We start from the raw sequence: 27851 nt of genomic DNA on the forward strand, positions 1-27851 counted from the left end.
ACTGCAGAGATTCTAGTTGTATCAAGAGACTTTGGTTGTTTATATAAAACAGCCTTTTTATAAATATTTTTTTTTGATAAATCTGGTTATTAATTTGCTTTCTACATTCCGTATATTATTGTGGTTTAGTAAAGGTTCCTTAAGGCAGGTAACTTTTTTACGACACACCGGAACTATAGTATCATAGGCATGTATCTAGTGGGGAACATCAATCTGTTGCACCATGTGTTATAACTTTGCTTTTGGAGTGTGTATGTAACGTTACACAACGGCATGCATTGAGTCAAGTAAGATTTTTTAATATCCTAATTTTCCTTACTGTCCAAAGCTTTACTAACGAGAACTTTAGTCACAGATTGATCGTGTATGTTCACAACATACCGCTTACTAAACGATGTAAAATTGTGTTGTGCGTGTGAGGATTGTTCCACACTTTTACGACAAAGCTTTATCAGGGTAGCATAATTTATCATTAAACAAACAATCTTAGTTATTTATCAGGTAAAATAATAGATGTTTTACAAGCTTATTCTTATTTCTGTCCGTTTGTTCTGTAGTACACTACGCTATTACAGTTCGTGTTGTTGGATCCATCACTTGCTGTTATGAAACATGTAAAATGATGCAACTATATTTAAATGTATTTTGTTTGTATTTTAGGGGAAGCACGTCTGTCTTGTGGGTGATTTCTTTTTTAACTAAATTGAGATTATGATATTAACATACCTCCTTCGTGGGTGCAGTTCAAAATATGGACAGGTAGCACTATCGAGCACTCGTTTTTGCAATAATTGCTGCAGCTTCAGAGGAGTAGCGACATCCAGAAGTCATGTCTTTCTCAGGAGGATCCCCCAGAGATTCCTCAATCCGTCACGGGGTGCTAAAACTAACAGGAGAAAACAGAGCCAGGAAGATGACTGGAAGAAAAGGAACAAGACTGTCCTCACATACATTGCGGCTGCCGGGGTCGGGATGATTGGCATGTCGTATGCTTCTGTTCCACTCTACAGACTGTACTGTCAAGTCAGTATTACACAAATGATTTGACAGCTCAAAGTTGATTTTGAGAGTAGATTTGAGTAGTAACACTAACACGTTTCTCTCCACAGGCAACAGGGTTGGGAGGTGCAGCTGTAGCAGGACACGACACTGAGCAAGTGGAGACGATGAAGCCAATCAGGGATCGTGTTATTAAAGTGACTTTCAATGCAGACACACATGCCAGCATGCAATGGAACTTCCGTCCACAGCAGTCAGAAATTTATGTGAGATTTTATATTATTTTTCATTTATATATCGTGCAGTTATTAATGTTGTGTGATTTCAACTTAGTCTTATCTAGTGGTCTGAAAATCACAGATGAAGATATAAAAAAATTGGTGCTAAAAATGTATTTTAACCTGGAAAAATAGAAAGTTTTGAAATGTTTAAATATTGTTTTATAATGCCACTGAGGAATTGAGACTGTACAATGTGACTTCATTGGTTATTCTATTCCCAGCTCGTCCCAGGAGAAACTGCGCTGGCCTTCTACAGGGCAAAGAATCCCACAGACAAACCTGTTATAGGGATTTCAACTTACAATGTGGTGCCTTTTGATGCTGGACAATACTTCAATAAAATACAGGTAAACGACGTGAACTGCAAACTCTTATTTGTTAAATGAACACTTCAAATACTGCTATGATTTATTGCAGAGTAAATCAGAATAAATAATTTCTTTTTTCTTTGTAATGCACTAATAATGGTTCTGTTTTTCTTTCTCAGTGCTTCTGTTTTGAGGAGCAGAGGTTAAACCCACATGAGGAGGTAGACATGCCTGTTTTCTTTTATATTGACCCAGAGTTTGATGATGACCCCAGAATGGCTCGAGTTGACACTATAACGCTCTCATACACATTTTTTGAAGCCAAGGAAGGACAAAGATTACCCATTCCTGGTTATAGTTAAATAAACAATATGCTTTATTATTTATGCTGTACTTTTAATCAGAATGAAATTATATTAACTCAAATTATATTTTGTGTGAATATGCTGTATGTATATGTGATGTCACATTGCACTTTAAATAATTATACGGCCTGAATTTATCATAGATAACCAAGATCAACTGAAGGTCCGTGATAATGTTGGAAAGTAATGAAGGCATTTCATATCTGTCTGTGAGATTTGTGGTCATAATAAAAATTTAAATTCTCATTTATTTTATGCATATGAGTAAAGTTCTTAATAGAGATATTGCATCATGTGAAATATTTGTATAGGATATTCTGATTAGTTTAATGTAACAATCTTTACAAACTATTGATACAACGCACAAGAACTCAGTTGATTGACACGTGGAACAAAACCATACCCAATTAGAAAGCCAGCTGACAGAAGTACAACTACAACCGTAGTTATCACTTCCACAAACCCTTCCCTTTATTCTGTCAATTTTCTGTCAAAAGCATTACAAACACTATCATCGCAATTAGGAATAATTTCAATAGAAAACAGGCTAAGGGCAAGTGACGTAGTGGTTGTAGTGCTGTAATACATAAATGCTTTTGACGATGCTGCTTGAGCAATTTCTCAACGATAAATAATATTTTTAAAACCACATAAAAGGTTATATATACACATTTGTTTATATTGAACACATATATAATAAACAAAGGCTACAATGAAGTAACAAAAAAAGTATTCTGAAATCTCAAGAGAATTTGCGAGATTTCCTGTGCTCACAGTCAGGACTCTGTTTGAAAATCTGTTCGTGTGTGGTGTGCTTTTTTCGCACGGCGCCCTACACATTATATGAGCAAGACAAATAAATCTAGGATTTTTTGTCCTCATGTTTGTGGTTTTATAAGATTAAAAGAAATTGGCGAGGCCCCGGCATCAGACATAGCCTACATACAAACAGTATAAGAACAAGTAAAGAAGTCTTAATATCATTACAATTGTAAGTAATTACAGAAATAACAGAGAAACATTAACTATATTGAGCGTAAGTGCACACAGTATAAAACTATAATATGAATTAAAAAAAAGAAACAAAAAGTCACATCTGTAAATAGATCATCATAGTGACATAGTGAAAATGTTTTACAAGTCTTGGGGATGAAATGTGAAAAATTTGAAAATATAAAGGGAATCTAAGCCTTATTCATTTATGAATATAGAATATGGCACATAAAATAAAAAATAACAATTATTTTTTATTGAAAAACAATGTTATATTTAAGAGTGATTTTATGGGTGTCATTTTTTAGGGCTGAACACATAGGCCTATATGCTTAAGTCTCTCAAGAATTGTTAATTCATTGCAATTTTCATCAACATCAGAATATATAGATATCGAAAAATTGACAGGATATGCAATGTACCTCTAAGCTTGTTAGATATACAAAATGTACTTGGAAAAATGCTTATTTACCGCTTGGAGTAATTCTTCTTTTCATTTAAAAGATTCTATGAATGTGACTATTATTACATTTCTGACACAGAAAGTCAAACCCCTCTAAACACTGTGACCTTTACCAAATTTAAGGTGATTACTGGCTAATTGACCTTAACCTGCTGGGAAAGCTTTTATCAAAGAGCTCAATTCCTTTGATGGGACTGGAAAGTTATGGTGATTCATAAATTGCTCATAATTTAGAGTATTGCCCGAATCATCAAACAAAGATAGTCTGCAATTAAAAGCCTTGTTAAACCATCTAGGGAAACGACAATTATTACGTCATTTTAACACTACGTCATTCTTGGTGCCCCGGCCAACAACAAACCCGAGCACGCGTTTGAAGCGCGCGGGCAAGCTGACGCAGGATCAGCCGAACCACCGCCCGCGCCACAAAATCTAAATGGATGAGAAAACGTGCGCTGATCTAACATCAGGGCATATGCGATGAAGGCAGGGGATTGGCCACACCCTCTCCAACACTTAATGGGCGTTGACTGGTTTTGACGGACACGACTAACATCCAATGAATTATCAGTGCTGCCCTAGCAACTCCATCGAGGAGCCAATCAGAGGACGAACACTGAGGCTGATAGAAGCGAGTGATCGTGGCAGAATGGCTCAATGGATCATGTTTGCGCGAAAGGGAAGATTGACAAAACCTCGATAGTGCACGCAGTGACAGGAGTTTAATGAAGACAAATGTTTCTTTTGTTGTTTCGCAAATATAAACAGCTACATTTAGGAAGTTGCGCGGCTTATGTTACCATACTGTAAACATGTCTTTATTTATCTCCTAACGTGACGCAACAGCATCAGGATCCACAACCAGGATTTTTGAACAATAGGACAGCTTTAGTGACGTAATGGACTTGAGAATTTAAACGCAGGGAAGCTTTATGAAGAATAAACATTTTTTTTTAAATCAAATGTATTGTTTGCTGGCACTGGTGGTCTAAGATCTGTTACAACAAGTCCATTACATGATGTACCAGAATGGGTCATCGGGCTGATGTGAACATGAACCACAGGAGCAGTCCAGCAAAAGCTTATGATTTCCTTCTGAAATTCCTGCTGGTCGGAGACAGTGATGTGGGGAAAGGGGAAATACTGGCCAGTCTACAGGATGGGTCCAGTGAATCACCCTATGGATATAATATGGGTAAGTTATTATTGTGCAAATAAGAAGCAAAAGTTAGTTGGTCTGTGCATTTTAGAATGTTCTATTTAAATTGATACATAGATTATGTGACATTGGTATTATATGACATCTTCGCATGCAAAAATAAGAAAATGATTAAACTGGCAAGCAATATGTTTACATTTTCCCTAATGTGTTTCCATTGTTTTGCTACCAGAAATGTTGTACTCTGATAAGGAGGGATTTTTCTGTTCTGTAATTATTGTAGGTTTTTCCTTTATGTTTGATGATGTATGTTTTTATCCACAAATTATATCACATAAATAAAACTTTTTATTAACTGTTCAGTAGTATTACAGTACTCCCTGTTTTGGAAAAAGTAACACTGCCCAGGAGACAGAACTGCTGTAGTGAAACTCCTGTGGGACAGACCTAACCTTTTTTTTCATATATCTACAACATCAACAGCATTTTATAGGTAACACATTGCACGTACTTGATAAAATAAAACAAAGACCACAACACATTTATGTGTAATCACTTAATGTTTGTATAATATATTAACTCCACATCCAGATGTTTGTGTGAAAGTGCCTTAGTTTATCATTTATTTTAGTTCTTTCATAAAACAAGTTTTCAGCATTATAGCCCATCACACTCCATTTTTAAACCGAAACGTTTTAGGACAAACTAACCTTACCACATGGTGTTTTATATTGTAAGAAAGCCAAAGTCCAAGGTCAATTGGCCATTTTTAGCAGCTTAGATTACACTGGTCTAATTTAGTTACTCTTATTGATATTGGATATTACAAGCAAGTAAACAAACAGATTGTCTTTTATTTTATGCGCAGACACTGCCTAAGATCTGGGTGGCTTGCACACTTGTGTACCCATTTATCCAAGCAGCTGAGAAAGAAATGTCATCTACTTTTAGAAAAGGGGTAACAAGTTATAGGCACACACACACACACACACCACACACACACACACACACACACACACACACACACACACACACACACACATAAATCTGTAGACTTTAAGTAGTGTTTGAATTGCATAGACCAGACAAATTTGATTAAGATTTTTAACTGTTTTCTTTTTACTGCATTGCATAATGGCATTTGTGTACAAAAGTTGTCAACATCGACAGCATCGAGAGTTAATTCCCCACTGCGGGCCTGTAAAAGTGACTTCATACTACATTAATTTAAGAAAAATATTGGCCCCGGAGGGGCAGTAAACAGCCCTGCCAGGATGCTAATGCTAAGAAAACAGATACTAAGACATTTGGTATTCAGGCAATTAATAGAGCAGGACCGGTGCTTATTTCTGCTGTGTTTTGTCGAGGGATACATTGGGTAGATTGCTATTTTCAGAACATTCTCTCTACATCATATTCATATAACCTGCATGTTTATTTTGTATTGTAACCTTGGGAGCAACTCACCAAGCACGATTCCTTATAAGTGCAAATTTACATGGTCGATAAACTCCATTCTGATTACACGGAGGGAGCTCTTACAACATTGCCAGCAGAAGACTCTGCTGGAATTTCTGTTTATAGATATTATTACTAGTGGCCAGAGCTCTTACGTAACTCTCCGCCCGCTCCCAGGCACTGACTGCTGAAGGGAACAAGGATGCAGCCAAAGTTTGCTGGCGATAAACGGATGGAACATTCGATGTTTATCTTGCGTGAACCTCTCAAGTCGCTTGTTTGTTTGAATGGTGTGAGGATAGTGGTGACTTAAATGTTTGTTCTTATAGGAACTGTTACGACTGAAGCCTAACAGCTGTACTTCTCTATGGTCATGCTACTTGAGAAATCAGAGTCAGATTTCTGCCACTGAAACATTTATTTTATCATCTTATAAAGAACATGTGGAATGTGTAGGTTATGTAACTACTCTGGAGTTTAATGAAGGTAGACGCCGTGTTTAATTTTGCACGAATGTACACAAGCTGTGAGGGATTGAAGTGTGTTTAATGGGTTGGACTGTCTTAGGGTCTTAAATCATCTGATTTGTGCAACATTTCTGGATGTGTTTACAATGTTTCAGCAACCCTAATGAACACTATAGGCTGTAGTGCTATCTCTTACAGACATCATTCGATTTCATTTTTACATTGGCCGTCCACCCTGACTTAGGTCAACTCGGTTTATATCTGTTTAAAGCCTTCTTTAGTCAGACACATGACCTTCATGAAGACTGATTGTGAGACTTCAGGTTGCATGGATAGGGCCCTGAATATGATACAAGATCATGACTTTCTCCCTATACTCCAGATTTAAAACTCCTAAGGTTTCTATATGTGTCATCCTGTCAGAAAGCTCAATGTGTCTTTGCTGGTTGTTGTGAGGGAAGTGAGGAGAGGTGTAGGGTAATTGTGCAGTGAGACAGAAAGAGTTAGTGTGAAAAAGTCTGTCAGGATGAATCAGAGCGCCCACACAAACAGGATGACTGCATCCTACATACAGACATTTTATAATAGAAAATAATATAAATGGATAGCTGAAATTACACAATATCTGTCTAAATGTAATGCACCACATTGAATCATCAAACAATCAAAATGTGACACAATCTAATGTTATTCAATATGAAGTTTATAAAGTGTTTTTTGTTGTACTACAATTGAAAGAAACATCAAATTAAATGTAGAATTTAACCGTCATGCTCTGTTGAGCCTCGAGCCTTCAATTGAACCCAATAATTGACGTGTTACAATAACAGCAATTTTATGAGTTCACCTTCCCATCCCAGTATAACAATTTAAAGCATCAAACCAGTAAAATGAAGGTTAAACATAACAGTTGGTGCATACCGCAAGTAACCTCACAGCTGACACAGTTAAAATAGGATTGTGGTTAATTTGGTTTCATTCTTTTGTGACTGCGATGATGCTTTTAAATCAACCTTTGGTCACCTAAATGGAATCTCCATTTGTTCCATGCATATTTTCTCAGTGTTGGATTACAGTCTCATCACTGTAGAATGTGTGATGGGTTGTTAAGTTTCCTAGCAGAAATGAGTGATAAGAATGTGTCTGGAATCCGGAACCCCCACAGAGGTGATGCTAAAGCTTTCCTATTTCAGCTCAAACATCCCTAAGTGTCATGATACAGACAGATTTTACTTAAAGAAACAGTTCAACCCAAAAACGAAAATTCTATCTTCATTTACTTACCCTCGAGTTTTTCCAAATCAGTATAAATGTCTTTGAACTGTTTGGTTATAAGCATTCTTCCAAATATCTTTCTCTGTGTTCATCAGAAAAAGAAATATACAGAGTATTACACTTCGATATTAACTCTGTTTTTGTGCTACACAAAATCGAGTGTCTTGATGGGGAGCTGTGTATTATGATGACCCATGGTGGATGAAAAATCAGTGCAAAAAATGTTGACTTTAATTCAATGATCTGAGCCTTATATAGGGACCAAAATATCATGGAAACTACCAATGCCATAACCATCATCCACAAAATCCTAAAATCGTGGCTGTGAATTTTGCACCCCTCAGTAGGTAACCAATGAACATAAGACCTTCTCTGCATTTGTGCTGCCTGTTGGCTCTTTCAAACAGTTTACATTGAAGAAAGATTGAACTGAAGGATGTTTAAATCATTTCATTATCTCTTCCTCACTTGTAGGAATTGACTACAAGACAACTACAATATTGCTTGATGGACGCAGAGTCAAGCTCCAGCTTTGGTGACTAGCATTACATCATTTCACTGGAAACTACATTTACATCACTTACATTGATTGTTTTCTATGTTGTTAAAACAAGCATAAAGAGCGACTACACATCAACCTTTCCATTCCCTCATGCCTGTGTACGCAAATATCTATAAGCCTCTGTTGGTTTGCAAAATATGAAGTATACATGCCAAACGTCTGGCTATGTTAATTATAGTGGTCCACAACAAAACCCCAATGAAATATTCAGCCAAGTCAATTCCAGGAGTTGTTTATAAACTGTGCTGCATTTTTAGAGATCTAAGCTTTGCTGGAGTCTGGATTCAATTATCAGTTTGGTATGGACACACAAAGCATTTCTGATAGCATTTGCGATACTCCGATCCTGCCTGTCGCAACATGACTGGCACGTCGTGGTGCTGCGCTCAGCCCTGTATGGTGAATGATTCATTTCACTGCTCCTACTCAAAGTCTGGTGCCCTGGCACCATCCACAGAGAGCTCCTCATGTCACCAGGCAAAAGGACAGACAATAGCTACAGATGTTTTGAGGAGCAGAAGCTGAATGTGATCTTTGTGATGTGGACTCTCTGTGTTGTGTGGTTTTTTGCAGGGACACCTCAGGACAAGGAAGATTCTGCACTATATTCCGCTCGTATTCCAGAGGGGCACAGGTATTATAAAAACTGTGAAATAGCTATTTTTTTCCATTTTTAAATAGTGTTAATGTCCATAATATCAAGAGCAAGGAGACTTTAGGAAATGGGCTTTTGAATATCTCTAAACCCCACAGTTGCCAGATAGTGTTTTCAAACACTCCACCCAGAGATCAGCAGTTCCTGTTGAAAGTGTGGAATTTCTGGGCTGGTACTGTTGATATAATGTTTCCTTGATCTGGAAAACACTGATATCTTAACAACCACCACAGACAGACGAAAAAAACACAAATTTTTACACTACGGTTTTATTTTTTTAAAGATTTGTTTCATTTGATTATTGATAATCATTGTTTTTTAACCATTAACTTGCAACAGTTTTGTCTATTTGGATTGTTTTGTTCATACAATTATTTGTCATTTGTTTTAATCTAAATGATCCAGGATAGGTATTGGTAGCCAAAGCTCTACAAGTTAGAACTACAGGAACAACTGTTAACTCTTAGATTTAAAAGTACATGTTGGTATACTGTGCACTGTTAGATCAAACTAACATTTTTTTTTCAGGGTGTTATCCTTGTATATGACATCACAAACCGGTGGTCCTTTGATGGCATCGACAGATGGATTAAAGAGATTGATGAGGTAAAATCAGATCAATGAAACTGCACATTTAAATATTAAACTGTGCAATCTTTGGCAGATCTGAGCAATGAATATGACTTTATTTCTGGTTTAATAACCCAGTTTAGTCTGGTTCAGTCAAATTAAATATGTTTTGCATAAATAGATGTGTATCATCATAGATCAGAAAATGCTGTTTTTCATTCAGCTCAACCAATAAACAGTAACGTCAGTTTTTATCATTCATGAAAACAGTGATTAGAATCATAACAGAGGGTTTTGTAATTGATAGAAGGGGGCTGAGGATGCAAACTGCTTTCTAAAAAATGGTTTATGATTATAGCAGTTGTACAAATGTAAAACAGAAAACTCTTTAATAGCCTCTGACATACTGCACTGCTCTGTATCCAGCATGCACCAGGTGTACCCAAGATCCTGGTGGGGAACAGACTTCACTTGGCCTATAAGCGTCAGGTGACCACCGAGCATGCCCAGGCCTTTGCAGAGCGACTGGGCGTCACATTCTTCGAAGTCAGCCCTCTCTGTAACTTCAACATTACAGAGTCCTTCACTGAGTTGGCTCGGATTGTGCTCATGAGGCATGGTATGGAGCGACTTTGGAGACCCAATAAAGGTACCAAAACAGTCGTGTAGGTCTAGAAATAAGAAACATCTTCAATAAGATAAAAATTTATTAAATGTATATTTATTAATTTATACAGCTAGATTTTTATAATAATTTTTCAAAAAACAATATCCAGCAGTCAAAACAGACTTTATTGGATGTGTGAATTGTTCACACATGCAAATATGTAACCTTACATTACGAAAGCAATCAGATGACTGATTTGTTTTGTGATTTTCTTATAGGAATAGAAATAAATGAGCTCAATCCTTAAAAGAAACCTTGGGTACAGAGAGATGTATGGCTTAATATATTAACAGTATAAATGTGAAATAAAAAAAATGTGTAACTGTCACAGTATTCATAAACTTTGAAAAAAGATTTTTACTTGGAGGCCGCCGATTTTTTTTGCATCAAAATCCATGATGTCAAATGGTTGCAGCCTAAACATGTTCTCTTTAGCTATAGCGAAGCACACATGTTTTCCATATATAACAGTTAAAAGGGAAACGTCAAACATAAGATCAGATATATAAATAGTATATATCAGTATCAGTAAGCATCTGTTCAAGGTAAACGTGCATTAAATCATAGCTTTAAACTACCGCATTTAAGACTATTTAAGACATCGGCCTCCACCCTAATCGTATACTGATAAACACAATAATAAGATGCTTGCGGTTTGGTTATTTATTCTGTTTAAGAACCTACCTGAATGTTGGTAGTCCCCGTCAGCTAGTGACCGAGAGAGATAAGACAATAACGTTAGGCTACGGATGTTGATAAATCAGCATCAAAAAGTCAAAATCTTGATAAAATGCATTTTTATAATGGCTAAATCATTGTGTATATAATACATTTTAAATGTTTTTGGTTATTAATATGTACGTTTGTATTGTTTCTGACGAACAATATCCAAATGTATGAAAATACACCAAATAGTATCTTTATTTTCTTTCTTTATTAATGAGCATTACATACATATTATCCTACAGCACCTTATATTTACTGATGAACTGATTGGAGTGTCTGTGTTAAGTGTGGCTGCCTTGCTGTGCGTGAAACCATTTTACGTCACCAAAAAAGAACATGGCAGCCTCCTTAGGTTAAAATGAGTATTACATGTAGGTATTTTTTAAGAATTGAAAATATTGGATGTGTTTCTAATGACAAATGCTAGTAGTGTAAGGTTTTTACAATGTATTGAGCCATACATCTCTCTATACACTGGGCTCCCTCTGAAATTTCAAGTGCTCCACATGCCTCAATACCGTTATAGTCCTGCTCCATTACACAAAAACATCTCCTCGTGACTCACTCTCTTGCTGAGGTTGGAAATGTTTTCTCTGAGAATCAAACAAGCTTCACCATGAACGCCTTTTGACATTAGATTATGCATCCGAGAACACTGTCATGGATTCAAGTAGTCCTTCAGTAAAACCATTTCTGAGAGTGACCGCAAATGAAACAGCTATTGAACGTTTTTCTTTCCTTAGACCAACGCTGCAATTATGTATAGACCCAAAGAATGCTAAGAGACCTGAAGTATGCAAAGCTTTAAGATTTAATACTGTTAAAAAGAGGAGACACCCAGTATCATCGTAATGGACTGCCGCCCACAGCTTATTTCAGCTTTTAAAAATCATAGCTTTGCTTTTTGTTGGAAAAGTGCTTGTAGGGGCAAGGTTAAGAGAGAGGAAAACATTCCAATATGTCACTTATATGGAGGCATTATGTGCTTGTTTTGACTGTAGATATGTAAAGGACAAGTACAGTGATAAAAGAAGTTGTTGCGTTGGATGACTGATTCCCAAAGATCAAAACACTGCTTGGAGACTCCAAGTTCAGCTCTGACTCTTTTATCTTTTTTCGTGCAGTGTTGAGTCTGCAGGACCTGTGCTGCCGTTCCATCGTGTCCTGCACCCCGGTGCACCTCGTGGACAAACTTCCCCTTCCTGTTGCCTTAAAATGCCACCTAAAGTCCTTCTCCATGGCCAACGGTCTCAATGCCAGGATGATGCACGGCCGTTCCTACTCGGTCATAGCCAGCAACGCTAAAAAGAGAAACGGAACCAAAAAATCCAAACTCATCTATCCACCACTGAGCCCGTCCCAGAACTGCGCACAAACAAGCTGCAAGATTTCATAGTTCAATGCAGTTTGTGTACTTATAATTCACACACTTAAAATGCAGTTTAAACAAGGAGCTAGAGTCGAAATACCGCCACAGTCTCACAATAAATAACAATCCGGAGAATTGTGGCTATGTGATCAAATATATCAAGTGATTTGTTCACTATGTGGGTTTGTTTAAACATGTCGTCCTGGACATATTATCCAGTGGTTGCTAAAAGACAGATGTAAAAGTAAGGATCTGTTTTTAAGTGTTGCCAAGCCTTTATAATGCTTTGCATTGTTTAAATAAATGTACAAGTTAATTATGTCTTGTAAATGTATTGAAACTTGATTGTACTGCATTTTCTTGTCGAGAACTCTTTTGCTACTGAACCTGGACCAAGCCAACAGAAACAGAGGGGCTTTTGCGTTTTATGATCGCTTCACTTTCAAAAAGGACCTTACTGAAGATAATACCAGCTTCATTTCCTTTAATACTTTTCTTCGGACACTTTTCAGGGGTTTTGAGTGAAACTTCAAGGTTGACACACACTGCTCTTTGTACTTTGTACATAATTTGTTTTGTTTGATACTATGTTGTTGGAATTCCTAATTGTTGTGATATACTTGATATGTTGCCAATATTGTAATTTTATGGGACACACACCAAAGACACAGGAGATTAAAATGTGGCCTCATTTGTCGCATTGAAAACAACACTATTATTTCAGATATACACCAAGCAAACACAATTTCTAACATGCTATCATGTCAGGTTTTAAAATAAAGATCAATGATGAAACCACGTGGTCATTTTGTATCGTTATCAGCTTGTGCAGCTATTTGTCCACTTGATGGCAGTGTTGGTGTTTTTAAAGGAGCCTTAAATTGCTAGGGCGCCAACTGGGTTGTGTAAATTAGCTTTTGATAAGGAATCAGCCCAAGTGTGCACGTCACGATCGTTTTTCTTTGACGAGGGAATGGAAACACATCCACCCTGCATTCATATTATAACAAAATTAAAGGGTAAGAGAGTTAAAAAAATGTCAGATTAAATTTATTCACATATTGTCTAAATATACCTCTGCATGGCACTATTGTCTTAGGCGGATGAACTGAAACGTCGCTATCTGATATTCTCGCGCGACTGGCGGGTAGTTGCCGCGTTTTCGTGTTTGCCGCCAACTCTGACAGGAATTAAAAATCCCAACTTTGCAGACTTAACACAAGGTTGAAAAGAAACGTTGCATGTATAATATTTTTGTATGTTTTTTGTTGCTACACTTCATAGCGTGTATTTTACACGTAGGCAATTCGTCCCATAAACGTCGAAGTTTGACCGCATAATAAGGTAGGCTACATTTCTTAAAGAACGATTATGTTGAATACAATTAATAAATTGAAGCGAATTACTATAGTGAATTACTAAATACTAATTTCCATACCTTAAAAGCACATAATTGGTAGAATAAGATATTTAACATGGTAACTCCGGTGTTCAACAGCTCATAAATATTAAACAACCTGCAGAGGGCGCACTCCTCATATCTTTATCTGAACGTTTGCTTTGGATCCTGCTTTGGTTATCTTAACAATATTCAGCTAGTCCGTGAAAATATATATTCAGTATATCCAATTCTATTATCCTATATGTTTTCATAGCCTTCGTCTAAAAGGTGTCAGTCATTTTCACACAGATGCCATGTATTTCTACAATGATTAAAAAAAACGTTGACATATATGAAATCAAGTGTTGTGAGGGATGGACAGTCAGGTTGCCCAGGTTTTTGGACATATGAAATTATTGTGCAAAAGAATAAGGACATACCCTTCTTCAGGGCATAGGGTGAATAACCCTGTCAATGTAAGACAAATGGCTGACCCGTACCATTAATGGAAGGTCGAGAGCAGGCATCTACACATGCATATGCTCTTGTGTAGTGACACATTGGATTAGTGGACCTGTCATGCGGTTATAAAGGCTTTTTGATTCATGAGCAACAGGAAGTTCCCTGGACTGGTCAGTTGGCCTTCATTTGTGTCCTGCGTCATTTTAATAAGCGAAAAACAGGGTCAACTGTCAAAAATGATTGAAATGACATTTTTGCTGGGATGTGTGTAGCTGTTTATCTGACAAGAAGCAAGGACAGTATGCAGGGACCCTTTTCAAACACACACTGAGGCTACGTTGTATAAGGGATTGGTTTTTAACAGGTTTCGTGCCATGACCAAATTTGTTAATTTGCACAAAAACACTTTGATTGAATGCCACTAACCAAAAGTTATATACAGCATTTTTGCCGCTGTCTGACTGAAGGTTTGAATCTCCAAAACCGGCACTTTACAGAAAAAAAAAAACTGCATTTTTTTAATAATTCATCTCTGTGTTGTAATATTTCACTGGATAAATATTTGCAGAACCCACAGACAAACATGAATTGTGAACAATAGTAATGATTATGGGAAAAAAATACAAATCTTTCAGTCTGACAGTGACGTTTCTTTCCTCCCTTCCCAAACATTTTGTGGTTCTTGTATTATTTTTTGATTCAGCATATCTTCTGGACACCTATTAAAGATTCTGTGTGTAGATTTTAGCGGCATCTAGTGGTGAGGTTGCAAATCGCAACCAATGGCTTTGTTGGCCTCTCCCTCTGAGCAACATGGCGAATTCTATGTGGACACGCTGTGTATTCTAAGGAAATAAAAATATAACTGTTCATTACGTAAGGTCTGTATACACCTCCGAAGACGTAGTTCAGTATTTTATGTTGTTTTTCTTTTCAATATATCCTCCTAATCTTACACAATATGCCTTTAAAGCAGATTTGTGATTTTTCTTTTGATCACAACCACACGATGTTATGTTTATTTTACAAGTTGTTACTTGTTTCCTGCTTATCTCGTAACTGTCATGAAAGCTTCAACGGGCTATCATTTACATATGTTATTTTTTCGTAGATACTGTTTGCACCCTAATGAAATATTCATTGCGAGTCTCTCTATGTATATTAAATGTTGCTTCAACATGGTTCATGTCAAAAACATAAATTTCAGGCTTTGATAAATACTAGATCTATTCTTGCGGTGCTTATATCAAATGAATTTGCATAGTAAGTCCTTCACCCCAGGCTATGTTTTCCTAATAGTCAGATAAGATGTGCCGCACTGAGCCACAGTATTTGGATACTTTGTCTTAGACCGCTCTCTGACTAAGAGCAAAAAAACACAGACAGATAGTCCACAGGTGTGGCTGCGCATATGGAGTCCAAGCTCATTCCACCTTGCAGACAGCCATCTGGCCAGCACAAAGAGATACTTCAGACTGTATAATCATTAAGTTAGTCCAGTTGTCTGCTCCTCTGTCGTTGCAATCCTTGTGAAAATCCCTTTCCTTATTAAAGTGAGAATATCAACTATGTTACAGTTGAATGTTAATAATTCATTTGCAATTAATTCACCTGCAGTTTAATGGAGTTGTCAAACCCTGTTAAGGTTCTATTTTTGGGAACTAGATCACCAGGTAGTGCCTGTGTATCTAAAGAGCACTGAACACTCATGACACTGAAATATTTAAAAGGACAAAAGATACATTCGTTCTTCCTTCTCCTTAGGGAAATGCATCTTGTTTGCATTTGGGAAAACGTACCTATACAAGCCACTTGACTTTCCTCTTATCTCCATGTAACCTGTTCATATTCATTCACAACACGATTTCAGTTCATAAAATGTCTGCGTTTGGTCTCCAGAGTAATTGATAAAGGTTGAACCCTGAACTGAAATAAAATGTTTTGCTTCGTGTATAAGGGATGAAGACAGAACAGCACTTCTACATTCACATGTAAGCCTTTCCTCACAAACGTACGTGTGCATAAGCGTATATATCACATGTGCAAATCTAGAGTGTACTTAAAAGTTCATAATTTTCTTATATCTACTAATGAGAATTGGATAAGGGATTAGAAATGAGAAAAATGATCCTAATCATGGGTTTTAAAAGCTTTAGGAGTTCTGTTGTCTGAGGTGTGCGTAGTGACTATCAAGAAGTTTTGTGTCCCTCGGTCAACGCTACAGCGAAGAATCTCTCTGGATATTAATAAAGCTTTAAGCTCTATACGCATTCACAGATGAATGAAGCAAGGGTCGGGGTAGATCACTCAGTTGTCCTTTTTCTCTTTATGGTCTTTTTTTCCGGTCCAGGTCTATTATCTGCAAAATGATTCCACTGAGAATTTGCTACTGGGTTCGTACGGTCATGAAAAACCTGGAAAAGTCATTGCATTTTAAAATGGCTATTTCCAGGCCTGGAAAAGTTTGGGAAATGTTAATAAAGCAAGAAAGTTTTAGAAAAGTAATGGAAGTTTGTGCCACAAATACCTGTATAACAACGTATGTTTAACTGTTTATGTTTGTTTAATCATATTTAATGACACGACTAACCTTCCAAACGTAATGTTAATATGCACCAACTCTTAACTCTCAGCTCATACTTTTCCCAATAGCACTTTATAAATATGCGTTTTATGGTAAAATTTTCAGATATCACGTTACCGTAACGTACTTTAGCTGTAAAGTAACTTGTGTTTCAAACCCTTCTGAACAATCAGAAATTTTTCATAAATGTTACAACTGTTTTGAGATCTGTTTTCAAGATTTGAGAAAGTCATGGAAAATAGTTCCTGAGTCATAAGGAGTACTGGTGCTTTTTGTACGGAGTACTGGTGCCCGTGGTGTTTCATGGATGAAGTTCATGTGGGATTGGAACAACATAAAGGTGAGTAAAAAGTATTTTTGTTTTTTATCTGAATGAATAACAGTGTATTGTTTCTTTATATCCAGCTTATTATTATTTGTGTGTGGTGATGAAAAAGTGTGTATACATATTCTGTGAATATTTTACTGTATCCTGTTGTCCCTGAAACATTGGGTCATGTGACTGGGTTGGCGTTTCCAAACTCCACTTTAGCTATCGTCTGATATGTTAATATTGTTTGTAAAACGCAGTGAGATGTTAAGGGTTTGAAGCTAAGTTACAGTCAGAATCCAGACTTCTTTGATTTTCTAGCAGCCTCTCAGGGGAGATTTAACAACAAAGTTAACCCCAATGCACGTTTTCTTATTTTCTGGGTTCTCTTACTAAAGCTTATCTAAAAATAGCCATGTGCTATTTTTTTATAAATCCTGAATGTCACATTCCATAGATGAAAGACAACAGACTTGATGTATTTATATGCGAAGCAATTTTGCTATAAATGTTGCCATTTTCTGATTTTGCAGTCCATCTGATGCAGCATGAAGGTGGTAGTTTTCTGCCTTTGGCATGTTAGCTGCTGAAGCTAAGACACCTGATGGACCGGCAGCTTCCACCTGAGCCCTCAGGGACACTTGACCACACACCATTTTTCCCCAGGTGCATCTTGGTAGGCTACTGCATTCTTGTTTACACCTTTGAGAAAGTTTTATAGCTGAACAAGAGATTTCGTGTCACTACACACTATAGATGGGCATAAAGGTCACATTTTGCAACTCAATCACCCATTACACCATAAATAACAAGCATTTATTTCACAAATGTAGGTGCTGTGATGATGAATTTTATTTTATTTCACCCTTATAGCTCACTAAATTGCTTGGAACTAAAGACTCAGATAATAAGAGAAAGTGCAGCAACTTGACTTCCACAATAAGATTAATAATAATGCCATTCAAGCAGAAGCACAGATTAATTCTATTACAAACAATGTCTCTCTACATCTCACTGCTTTTAATCATAAAGGCATAATGCGTTCCTAAATTTCTGGAGCTTCGGATGCCGACAGCATTCGGTAAACATCTTTTCTAGTTGTTTAATTGTGGTGGAATTAAACTTCCATTAACATCTTTGATCTTTCAGAATTGGTTGTGACTGTTACAGACTAAAAATTATGTACATTCTATTTTGCAAGATGCAGTCAATAACATGGTTAGAGAACAGCACTCAGAAACTCAGGTACTTTATGGTAAAGCATCTGTTTGTTTAACACATATGAATCATGGGAATGTATAAGTAATTTTTCCATTTTTAGCCTTTGCAGCTGTCTTACAGTACGTTGTCATATTACATTCTGCACCAGGTTAACATTTTTTTACATAAGGTGTGTGTTTAAATCCCCCTAAAACACCCTTGCTTTCTTCCAAAACACAGTAAGCTGCCCTGAGGTTAGAATACTGCCTATATAGACAGCTAAACTAGGTTTTGGAAGAGAGCTCATGTGTTGTAAGCAAATCCGACGTGTCAAATTTGTGCGCAGTTTAGCTTGAGCATGTTTAAAGCAGAGTCACACCGGCTTCTCTTGCTGTCAGTTTGTATCGTCACCTGGCCTCTTCTAAAATAGCTCCATGATATTTTTAGTTTCTTAAAAGCTGCCATGTGCACAAAGTGATTTGGACAATTTAAAGAGTTCCTTTTGAGAAGACTTGAGATGAAATGAGACACGGAGAGCTCAAAAAAGCTTTTAATTGTGAATTATACACGCTGAGCATGGGCAAAAGAACAACATGGTTAGATTTCTATAGTCAAACTGGAAGTTGATTCCTGAATTGTTTGAATATGCTTTAACTGAAACACTATGCACCTGCCAGTCAATGTTGTAATTTTTGACAAAACCAACTGTAAGTTTTTATTCTGGTTACAGTAGCATGAGTTACACAAGTGATGTCACATCAAATATCTTTCTTGCAGGTGAAAAGTTTAATTTGCATTGTCAGCTTTACAAAACGTGGCTAAATTATATTAGATTTGTTCAATTTGCTTCTGAAATTAATTACAAAATTAACTTCACTTTCATCCTTTTTATCTTTTAATTTAAAACTACGTTAACGTTTCAAGCTTTCTGTGTGGCTTATCAAATATTAGGTTCCCTATATACTGCCTGCTATGAAATTACATGTCACAAAAATATGAACTGTCAAATATCGCTGTTACAATTTGATAAAATCCATACATTATCTTGCAGTACCTAAAGTTTTACTCTTTTTGGTGCTTGTTGAGTGCTAATTTTGGATTGTAAATAGAAGTTAATGGAAAGTCATCACTATGGCAGGTGTGTGTGTGTGCATGTTTGACTATAATTGGAAAAAATGTCCTGATAAATATAATAAACTTTTCGCTGGCATTTTTGTGGCTCTCACTAGCAAAATCATTCTTATATTAGCCGAATTACGTCTTTACCCTTAGCGTCTTTAAATATCAACAGGTTTGTATGAAGGGTAAGCTTAGGGGAGAGGTTAGGGGATTGAAAATATCATTAACCTCGAATGAAACATTGAAGGTCTGTCTGTGTTTTTGTTTGTGTTGAGAACGTGGAGAGATTTGGTAATAGCCCTCCAGCTAAAGAGGACAAAACTGCATTCGGATCAACCTCAGACCTGAAGGACAGACAAGGTTGAAGGATGTTGAGGGATGACTACAAGTGTCAGAGACGGCGTCAGGGAGCGAGAGCAAGAGAGAGGGAGACAGACAAAAACAGAAAAGACAGAGACAGAGAAAGAATCAACAGGACAGCTTGAAGCATCTTGTAAGTCAGACCTGCTTTTCTCTATAAGAATGACATGAGGCAGAAAGGCTTGAAATGAAAAGACAGGGTTTGAATTGCAGAAGTACCAAATAAAAACAATGTGGGAAGGACTGTCAGAAAACAACAGAGGGAGAGAGAACCAACAATTTCAAAAGGAGAAATAAACGATTGGATAAATGCATTGAGAAGGGGATCAGGATGGAGAGAGAGAGAGAAAAAGAGAGAATAAAAGCATGCGTAAATGAGGAGAGGGGGGTGGAGGCAGGATAAATCTGTACAGCATCATGATTAGGTATCAGAAGCTTGTTCTGTGGTCTGGAGAGCAGAAGGCAGATCACATCAAACAGATGAGGTGCGCATCTGCTCTACAAACTGGACAAACATCATCTCTTAATTTTGAATTGAGTATTTGTTTTGGATTGCTTTCATGATCGCCTCAGTCCACAGCTCAACTCAAACTTTTTGGATTTGGTTGGAGTGGCACCTGCGGATTTAAAGGATTCAGAAGTAAGCGAGCGAAGGAAATTCATTGCAACTAATTGAAAAGCATCTGTATGGACTTCTTCCTCAAAATCAGACCCCACCAACAAAACCAAAGGTCAGCTCCAGTCTTTCATGTGAATCTATTTTAATCAGCTGTACTCTCTTCTCAGCATCATCATTCCATCATGATTACTCCCCAAGGTTGGAGAACTGGGTTGGTTGTGACGGAGCGGGCGGAGGCTGTGGATGAGCGGTCTGATTGAGGGTGGATGGTTAGTCCACCCCAGAACTCTCTCGCATAAACGGCATCTGTTTTTTGAGCTCAGAAACCCAGACTTGATTCAAAAAAGAAACTTCGCTTGTAAGCGTAATATATTACAAATATTGTAATTTACCACACAGGTAAACAAGATCCACGTGAGATTCAGGATTTATAGAGTGAGACACAACCTTACACATTCACACAGACGCGCAAGGGAGTCGCGGCACGCTCTTGAGCGCAGCTCCCCACCTGCTCTCGCACCTTTCCTCAGTCAGAGATCACAACTGCGACTCTCCAGCTGCCTCTCATCGCCGTCTCGAGCTGCTAACAGCTGCTTCGTCCTCTTTTTTTGGACACTTGTCTCTCTATTTCTCACTCAGTCCCCAATAGCTTTTTTCACTGTGTCAATGACACCATCTTCAGTTTGACCCTCTTTGCCAGGAAGAGAGAGAGAAATGGCATAAACACAGCGGGGTCTTCAGCTGCCACACAAGTAGACTCGCACAAGTGTCGAGAGAAGGTGAGCGAGACGGTGCGAAAGATAGAAGAGGCCAAACGGAGGGAAGAGAGAAGACGGAGACAGGCAGCACAAGCATGTACAGCTTGGGGTCGGGCTCGGATGCATTCAGACGGCACAGGTAAAGATTTTCCTTTCATTGAAACCGTCTGTGTTGATTGTTAACTCTGGGGAAATGTACAGCCCCTCTGTAGAAAAACTCGCTCAGTTTCAGGGACACGTGTCAACAGAGAGCGTAATTCTGTCTGTGGGTTTAGTGCGTGGCTGGGGAAATATGCCTATAGGGCTAGAGCCGCTGTGGTTAACAGGTGGAGCGTCATTCTCTCTCGTGGTTGCAGAAACGAGCAAACAGGATTTCGAAGATCTAAATGCTTTCTGACACATGCGGTTCAGACACATACCTGCACTGGGACTTTTTGTCATTCAGTGGCGTGCATATATCAGTTCACTGTCTGTCTCGATCTTACTGAGACACCGGTACTGTTTCCATACAATTGAAAATGGGAGAAAGGGAAAAACTGAGGGTGTTATTTATGGCGAGAGAGATATAATGCAACAGTTTATCATGTAAAGGTGATAACTTTTTTGTGAAATCGAATCCGTACATGATTGCGAAGGTGGCAAAGGTCCTTTTTTAATTCAATGATTTCACTTAGCAAACAAATACAGTATCAGAAAAATTTACCCATTGAGTTGACGGTCAGATCGTGCAATTGATATCCACACATTGTAGACCATATGTTGCACAAGGTCAAAGGGGAGAAATTGAGTTTCTGGCTGTTGCAAATTGTCTATTTGCTTTTCTCATGATTTAAATCCACATACAAATGACATTTGAGATGCTATAAAACATGTGTCCGTTCGACATGTGTCTTTCTATATTTGTTTATTTATCCAAAATACATTAACAGAGAGACAGTCTACAAACATAAATGTAAACACTTATTCAAGAATGTGATACTGTGTGTGTATAGGTTTGTATTCCTGTGTCAGAGATAACAAGAGCCCACCCCACAGATCTTACATGTTATGGTGATTTATTTCTGACAGACACTCCGGACCCTTTTAGCATTCATGAGACATAAGACTCTGATTATTTCTAAAAAGATCATCAGCAAATGTCCAATCACAACTGTTTGGACTGTGACTAATACATCACAATTAGCGTCTGATTCCGTCTGCACCGCCACACAGGTTACAAATGTGGACAATGGAAATGTTATGCTTGAGATGCTGTTCTATATTTTCTATAATGTGAATAGATTCCATTATTTTGTAATGTTATGAGATTGTGTAGATTATATATTGATTATTCAGGACTCTTGGCTTTCTTAAGAATAGATAATGGAGAGAACAGGTGATGTGATAGCATGTAATGTACATTTATTGAGAATCCCTAATGTGGCATCTGACCATGACATTGCACATCCCTCTCACCTTGGATCACTCTTTAAAATGTTTAAGGAACACAGTTATGGAATACTAAATGGCTCTTGGCGTGTTACGTGTGTCTCGAAAGCCTTCCAGGACCAAATCCTAACTTATGTAAACATTCATTTCATTTGTGTGTGTATTGTATACTCATCTTTAGGACAAAGTTGGTTTCTATGGTTCAATGTATATAATGTCAGTCAGCATTCGGTTGCTCAAACAGCGGTTAACATAGCCAGTAACATCTGGAAGGCAGGGATTGTGTCATAACCTTTGTGACCTCAAGCTTTAAAGTGAGACTTACCATGATCCCGCTCCTCATCTATGAGATTGAAGACCAAAACCATCCCAGGCAGCCCATGTCCCACATTACAGAACGATTTCGGTAATGCAAATTAGCTATGCGTGAATTAAATCACTCAAGTAAAAAAGGGATAGGGATTGTCGGTGTAAATAGCAGCGACAGTGTAACTCCAAATGTAAATGTAATTCAGCCTTAAAGCTCGCTAACACTTTTATTTGTGGTGGCATTTTAACTCCGAGACACACACGTTGATAGAACACACAAGATGTTAATTCATGCTACTATAACACATCATCTTTTTTCTACCATCTGGCCGCTGTGTAAGACATTCCATGCACATTGCTAGCCCATTTATTGTCGTTTTTATTTCCTCCCGATCTAAAACCATTTAAGGTTCTGCCATGTATAGAAGAAGCTAAAAGCCTATATTTTGATACACATTTTGTGCAGTTGACATTTCTTCTTGACTGCCTGAATCATTTTGACAGCATTTTATGTAATGATTCACATTAAACAAACACTTTGAAAAAATTTTGACTTTAAAATAGTTTTGACGAATTGAAAGTTTGCAAATATTAAATGTAAAAAAAATATGTTTCATAAATCCTCTTGATAGTTTTATTTTTAAGTTTCTTTGTCATTTAATCATGAAAGCGTAATTAAAATTTCATATCGGTTTCAGCGCCGAAATGGATGGCTGATGTGAAGGTTGTAGTTACAGATGCAAAATGTATTAAAAGCCATTGTGCTTTAATCAGCTTCACCCATCAGACACCGCATGGACAGCTGGCACCCACAGCTGGTGTTTCACTTAGAAAATATTTCTATCTGCGATTATCTACATGGAAGGTGCAGATTAAATTTTCGTGTTTATTTGTAATGCTGTGAGTACAAGTGTCATTCAGCCAGACGTAGACCATTGTAATAACCATCATTAGTTATATATGTTTTTGATTTATATTTTGATTAATTCAAGGGATGATCTCATGAAGTGAAGACGGATTGTATGGATCTGTTATTCATCAGACGTTGATGAACTCCATTTCATTTTCTTTCCTTTGGTGTTTTGTTTGAGTTAAATAAGAGCACGTGCATTAGCTGTGATGTGATTGTCCATGTGATCTATGGTCAAACATCTATCAAAGTGTCTTGTTTAAAAGAGATCTGAAGACTTGAAAAACACATGTGAAGATCCACATCAACAGTAGATCTAACAGACTGAAAGCAGGACAGTGAATATATTAGCAAGCAGCGGCTCGACTAGACTGTGTGTGTGCTCCATTTGCTGTCATCAAAGCAAAGCTGCAGGTGTCTCATTGCTGTTCAGAATGTCATGTGTGGTGGGCCAACAAACACACAATATATGGAAGTAAACAAATTTGGAAGATTTGTTATGATGTTTTTTTCTTTTCCCGAACCTAATCTTAAAATATTGAAAGTCATTTTCAAAATATTACATTTAAAAATGTATGATAATCCAAAGAAAGAGTGATTAGAGTAGTTCAATTCTTATTGTGTAAATATTTTGGTAATGTTTTACAATAAGTTTACATTTGTTATGCATGAATAGAGTACCTCAGGGATGACTTATTTTTGTATTCAAAGTCGGAAGGGAGTTAGCATTTCCAGCACTTCTGGTTCCATTGCCCCAAAGTCTATGTTTTTTTAAATGGATTTTTGGTAAATTGCCTGAAATAAGATCTGTGATAATCAAAACCTCTAAATATTTTTACGTTTTAATCTATAATAAAACATAGACAACACACCAGTTATAACTTGCTCATTGATTTCTAAACGCTTTATTGTCTTAAAAACGGTTGCTTACAAGTAAATAAAGTGCAGACATCGAAATATTACAAATAATGACAGACACAAATATCTAAAAATGTGGATGGGGTTTGATTCAAAGAGTATTGAGCTATTGAGCAATCCTGTAGGCTGTTTATAGCCTCGTGTTAGTTTTTTACTTCTGCAGATTGAATTTTGGCTTTAAAAATAACAAATGTTGTGTTAATTTGTGAAGATTATCTTGATAGACAACACTTGTAAATATCATGAACCTTTGTTAGTCACAGAGATCATTTTTTACAATCTGCTAGACGTCTATGGGAAAAATCCACAGGCGTTGGTCGAGGGAACCAATGCAGCGCTAACTTTCTGGGGTGGCCTACAAAAAACATCAAATGGAACATTATCTTCCCAGAATTTCATACACACATACACATAAATGTCTAATTTTCATGTGATTTATGTTCTATGTACAATTGTACTATGTACAGTTTGTTAGTGAACACATTAAATGTTAGTGAGGGTATCAAAAGTGTCTTACAAGAGGCCACCGGGCCAAAACGACTGAGAAACACCCATAGAACTGTATTTTTTAAATGAAACTTTTTCTTTTGTCACTTTCTCTCTCCCTCTCTATCCCCCTCTGTTGTGTTCTCTTGAAACTTGTATCTGTCGCTATGTTAACCCTACAGCTTCATAAAGTGTGCGGATTTCATTGAGTTACGAGCATACAAAAATGTTCATTGATGCTTTGCCAGAATTGAGTGGAGTTTGAACGGTTTTCTTTTTAATGAGGATTAAAAAACAAATCTCGTCTAGAGAGGGTGATAAAGAAAGAATGAAAACCGTGAGCATGACGGCTTTAACTCTCAGAGTGTCTGGGGTTTCTCCTGGCAAGTGTTATGTTTTGTCACTTTTGCGATGGGAATGCATATCTATTTTCTTACCTCACCATCTGTCTTCCACTAGAGCAGAAAGTACTCGCGATCCCACATTTGGCGAGGAGCGCTACTAATGAAGAACTCCGTGGCGTAACAATACAGCAAATCCTCATGCGTGGTGTTTATACCCGCAACATACCAATTAGGTCTGATAGTGGCCAGATGTATTCATGGGAGCGTTTTATGGAACATGATAAGCAATCGCAATGTGAGCGTTACATTTATCATTGGTAGTAATTACAGCGCATGGTCCAGCGGCTAGCTGTGATAGTTTAATAGGCTGTGGTGTCACAGTTGTAAACCGTTGGCGTGGATGGATGGGCCTAACCTTTAAGATTCTAATTCAAGTGCATCTCATCAGATTCTGATTTAGATTGCCGTTGAAAAGCAAGTCTTTGCTGTGTCCTTTGAGCCTGATTTATTTGTATAGACCGCAACATACTTCGAGGCGGGGTGTGACCCTGATGGGTCAAGTTCTGTCAGCCAACACAAAATGCAGCCAACACCTCAAGTTGTTCCAAATCTGTATTTCTTTTCTGTATTAACAAATTTCTTTGCTCTGATAAAAACAGAGAAAGATATTTATTAGTTTTCATTTGTCAATTCATATGTGGGTATGATTATTAAAAAATACAACATTCTTAGCAAACAGGTGAGAAAATGTTTTTATCATCCTTTACGTTCCAATCTGGAACGAGTATTTGTAACAGTAAGTATGTATAACAGTAAAAGATGGAAAGTTGTAAAAACTGAAGTCTTCTCATAATTGACAGAAAACTTTTCTATTAACCGACGGAACATTAATGCCAATGCCAGAGATAGGGTTAGACTAAAGATCATCTGTGTGGATCTGGTTACTTCCAAGAAAGCATACAAATGTACCAGTGACTTGTGGTGTGATATAAAAAATAAAATGTACAGTTCTTTCTCACCAAAGCTGATTTTGTCAATGACCCAGGCCATCTGTGGGTTGGAAGATCAGGGACCGACCCCTGTGTAGTGTCTAGTGCTTGGTTTGCTGCGAATCCCTGCTGTATTCAATGTATACCTCCCACCGAGTCTGCTAATGGCCTGTTGTGTCACACAGACGCGCACCAGAATGCATGCAATCCCAGATTATGAGTGACAGAAATAGACATTCGGACCACATGTATGCTCTCTCGTCATATTTTAAGCATTGCATTACTTTACATTGAACTTTTGCTTTTAACTGTTACATGAGAAATTTATTTCATATTACATAATATTTCACCTTTGTAAAATAAATCAGTATACAGTGTATAGGTCATATGACAGCAATATTCGGAGTGCGTGGGTAATTTATGTTGAAATTAGGGCTGTCAATCATGTTAATTTCATGATTAGTCTCTGTGACACAATAGACTCTGTAAACTGCCATAAAAGTGTCAGGATTTTTTTTTTATCTTGCTGCCTGTCAATCATTTTGGGTTTGATGTCATTTGATTTCATGACAGAACAAGTCAGTGGGGTTTTGGAAAAAAACAATGACATGCTAATGTGAAAAACTGATGCATTAACAACATTGAAACAGCTATCAAACCATTATTTTGTTTATTTCTTAATAAAAAAAAATACAATATTGTTATAATATTATATATGTTATAAATATTTTCTCTCTGTTTCTCAGGCTGTAGGAGGCTGAAATGGCCACTCCTCGAGGGTGTTGGGGTCCTTCTCTTCAACTCCTCGTCTTCGTCAATCTGTTACTCAACGTGATGCCTCCCTGCTGTGGCCGTCCGTTTTTCGTCCCTCCCTCGGTAAATGTGGCTGTGGTTTTCAGCGGTTTGGCCCACCACAGCGAGATCAAGGGCCGTCTGAGTCCAGAAAACTTCTTAGACATGCCCTTGGAAGTGAACCCCATCACCGTGCTGGTGAATGACACAAACCCCAGAGCTCTTCTCACTCGTCTGTGTCAGACCATGGCTGAAGAGAACCTTCACGGTGTGGTCTTTGAAGATGACGTGGACTCGGAAGCCGTGGCACAGATCTTAGACTTTATCTCTTCCCAGACATCTATCCCCATCGTGGGCATCAGTGGAGGCTCTGCTGTTGTTATAACTCATAAGGTGAGTGTGGAGACGGAGTTTTGGCTAAATGAAGTTGTTAAAGATTACAGGTAAAGTACAGGTGAAATGTACACAGAAAGAAGACAAAACGCATACAAAAATAGGCATGACCTTTCAAATATTGACTCCAGATTTAATCCGGGGTATCTGTGAAATCACTTCAGAAACCTTG

At 37.4% G+C, this 27851-nt stretch overlaps 3 protein-coding genes across 15 annotated transcripts in view; all 3 read left to right on the top strand.

Moving 5' to 3' along the window:
• The first annotated feature begins 203 nt into the window (after positions 1–203).
• LOC130439132 (cytochrome c oxidase assembly protein COX11, mitochondrial) lies at positions 204–2203 on the top strand. 2 transcript variants are annotated; one of them, XM_056771574.1, is made up of 6 exons: positions 249–287; positions 661–759; positions 843–1023; positions 1110–1265; positions 1502–1627; positions 1768–2203. In XM_056771574.1, exons 2-6 carry the CDS (start codon positions 752–754, stop codon positions 1948–1950), a joined length of 654 nt encoding a protein of 217 aa, XP_056627552.1. In that variant the 5' UTR covers positions 249–287; positions 661–751; the 3' UTR covers positions 1951–2203. The 2 variants fall into 2 exon arrangements, with proteins under 2 accessions (XP_056627550.1, XP_056627552.1); XM_056771572.1 differs by having other exon boundaries at positions 204–287; positions 661–1023.
• A 1837-nt stretch (positions 2204–4040) lies between these two features.
• On the top strand, positions 4041–13128 carry rab40b (RAB40B, member RAS oncogene family). Its single transcript, XM_056771967.1, has 6 exons — positions 4041–4604; positions 8243–8303; positions 8904–8964; positions 9514–9591; positions 9982–10204; positions 12073–13128. The coding sequence occupies exons 1-6, from the start codon at positions 4439–4441 to the stop codon at positions 12342–12344; spliced, it is 861 nt and encodes a 286-aa protein (XP_056627945.1). The 5' UTR covers positions 4041–4438; the 3' UTR covers positions 12345–13128.
• A 121-nt stretch (positions 13129–13249) lies between these two features.
• grin2cb (glutamate receptor, ionotropic, N-methyl D-aspartate 2Cb) overlaps positions 13250–27851 on the top strand; it is a 48090-nt gene continuing 33488 nt past the window's right edge. Inside the window, exons 1-6 of one of the 12 annotated variants that reach the window (XM_056771733.1) lie at positions 13285–17084; positions 17588–17720; positions 19649–20464; positions 20551–20621; positions 20752–21249; positions 27241–27679. In XM_056771733.1, the coding sequence (XP_056627711.1) occupies positions 27257–27679 (423 nt within the window). In that variant the 5' untranslated portion in view covers positions 13285–17084; positions 17588–17720; positions 19649–20464; ... (1 more) ...; positions 20752–21249; positions 27241–27256. Of the gene's footprint in view, positions 17085–17587; positions 17731–19648; positions 21250–27240; positions 27680–27851 lie in introns of all 12 variants that reach the window. The other 11 variants (XM_056771725.1, XM_056771728.1, XM_056771730.1 and 8 more) reach the window with 11 other exon arrangements.

This window comes from Triplophysa dalaica, chromosome 17 (assembly GCF_015846415.1).
Source record: "Triplophysa dalaica isolate WHDGS20190420 chromosome 17, ASM1584641v1, whole genome shotgun sequence".
In the NCBI taxonomy this organism is placed as follows: domain Eukaryota; kingdom Metazoa; phylum Chordata; class Actinopteri; order Cypriniformes; family Nemacheilidae; genus Triplophysa; species Triplophysa dalaica.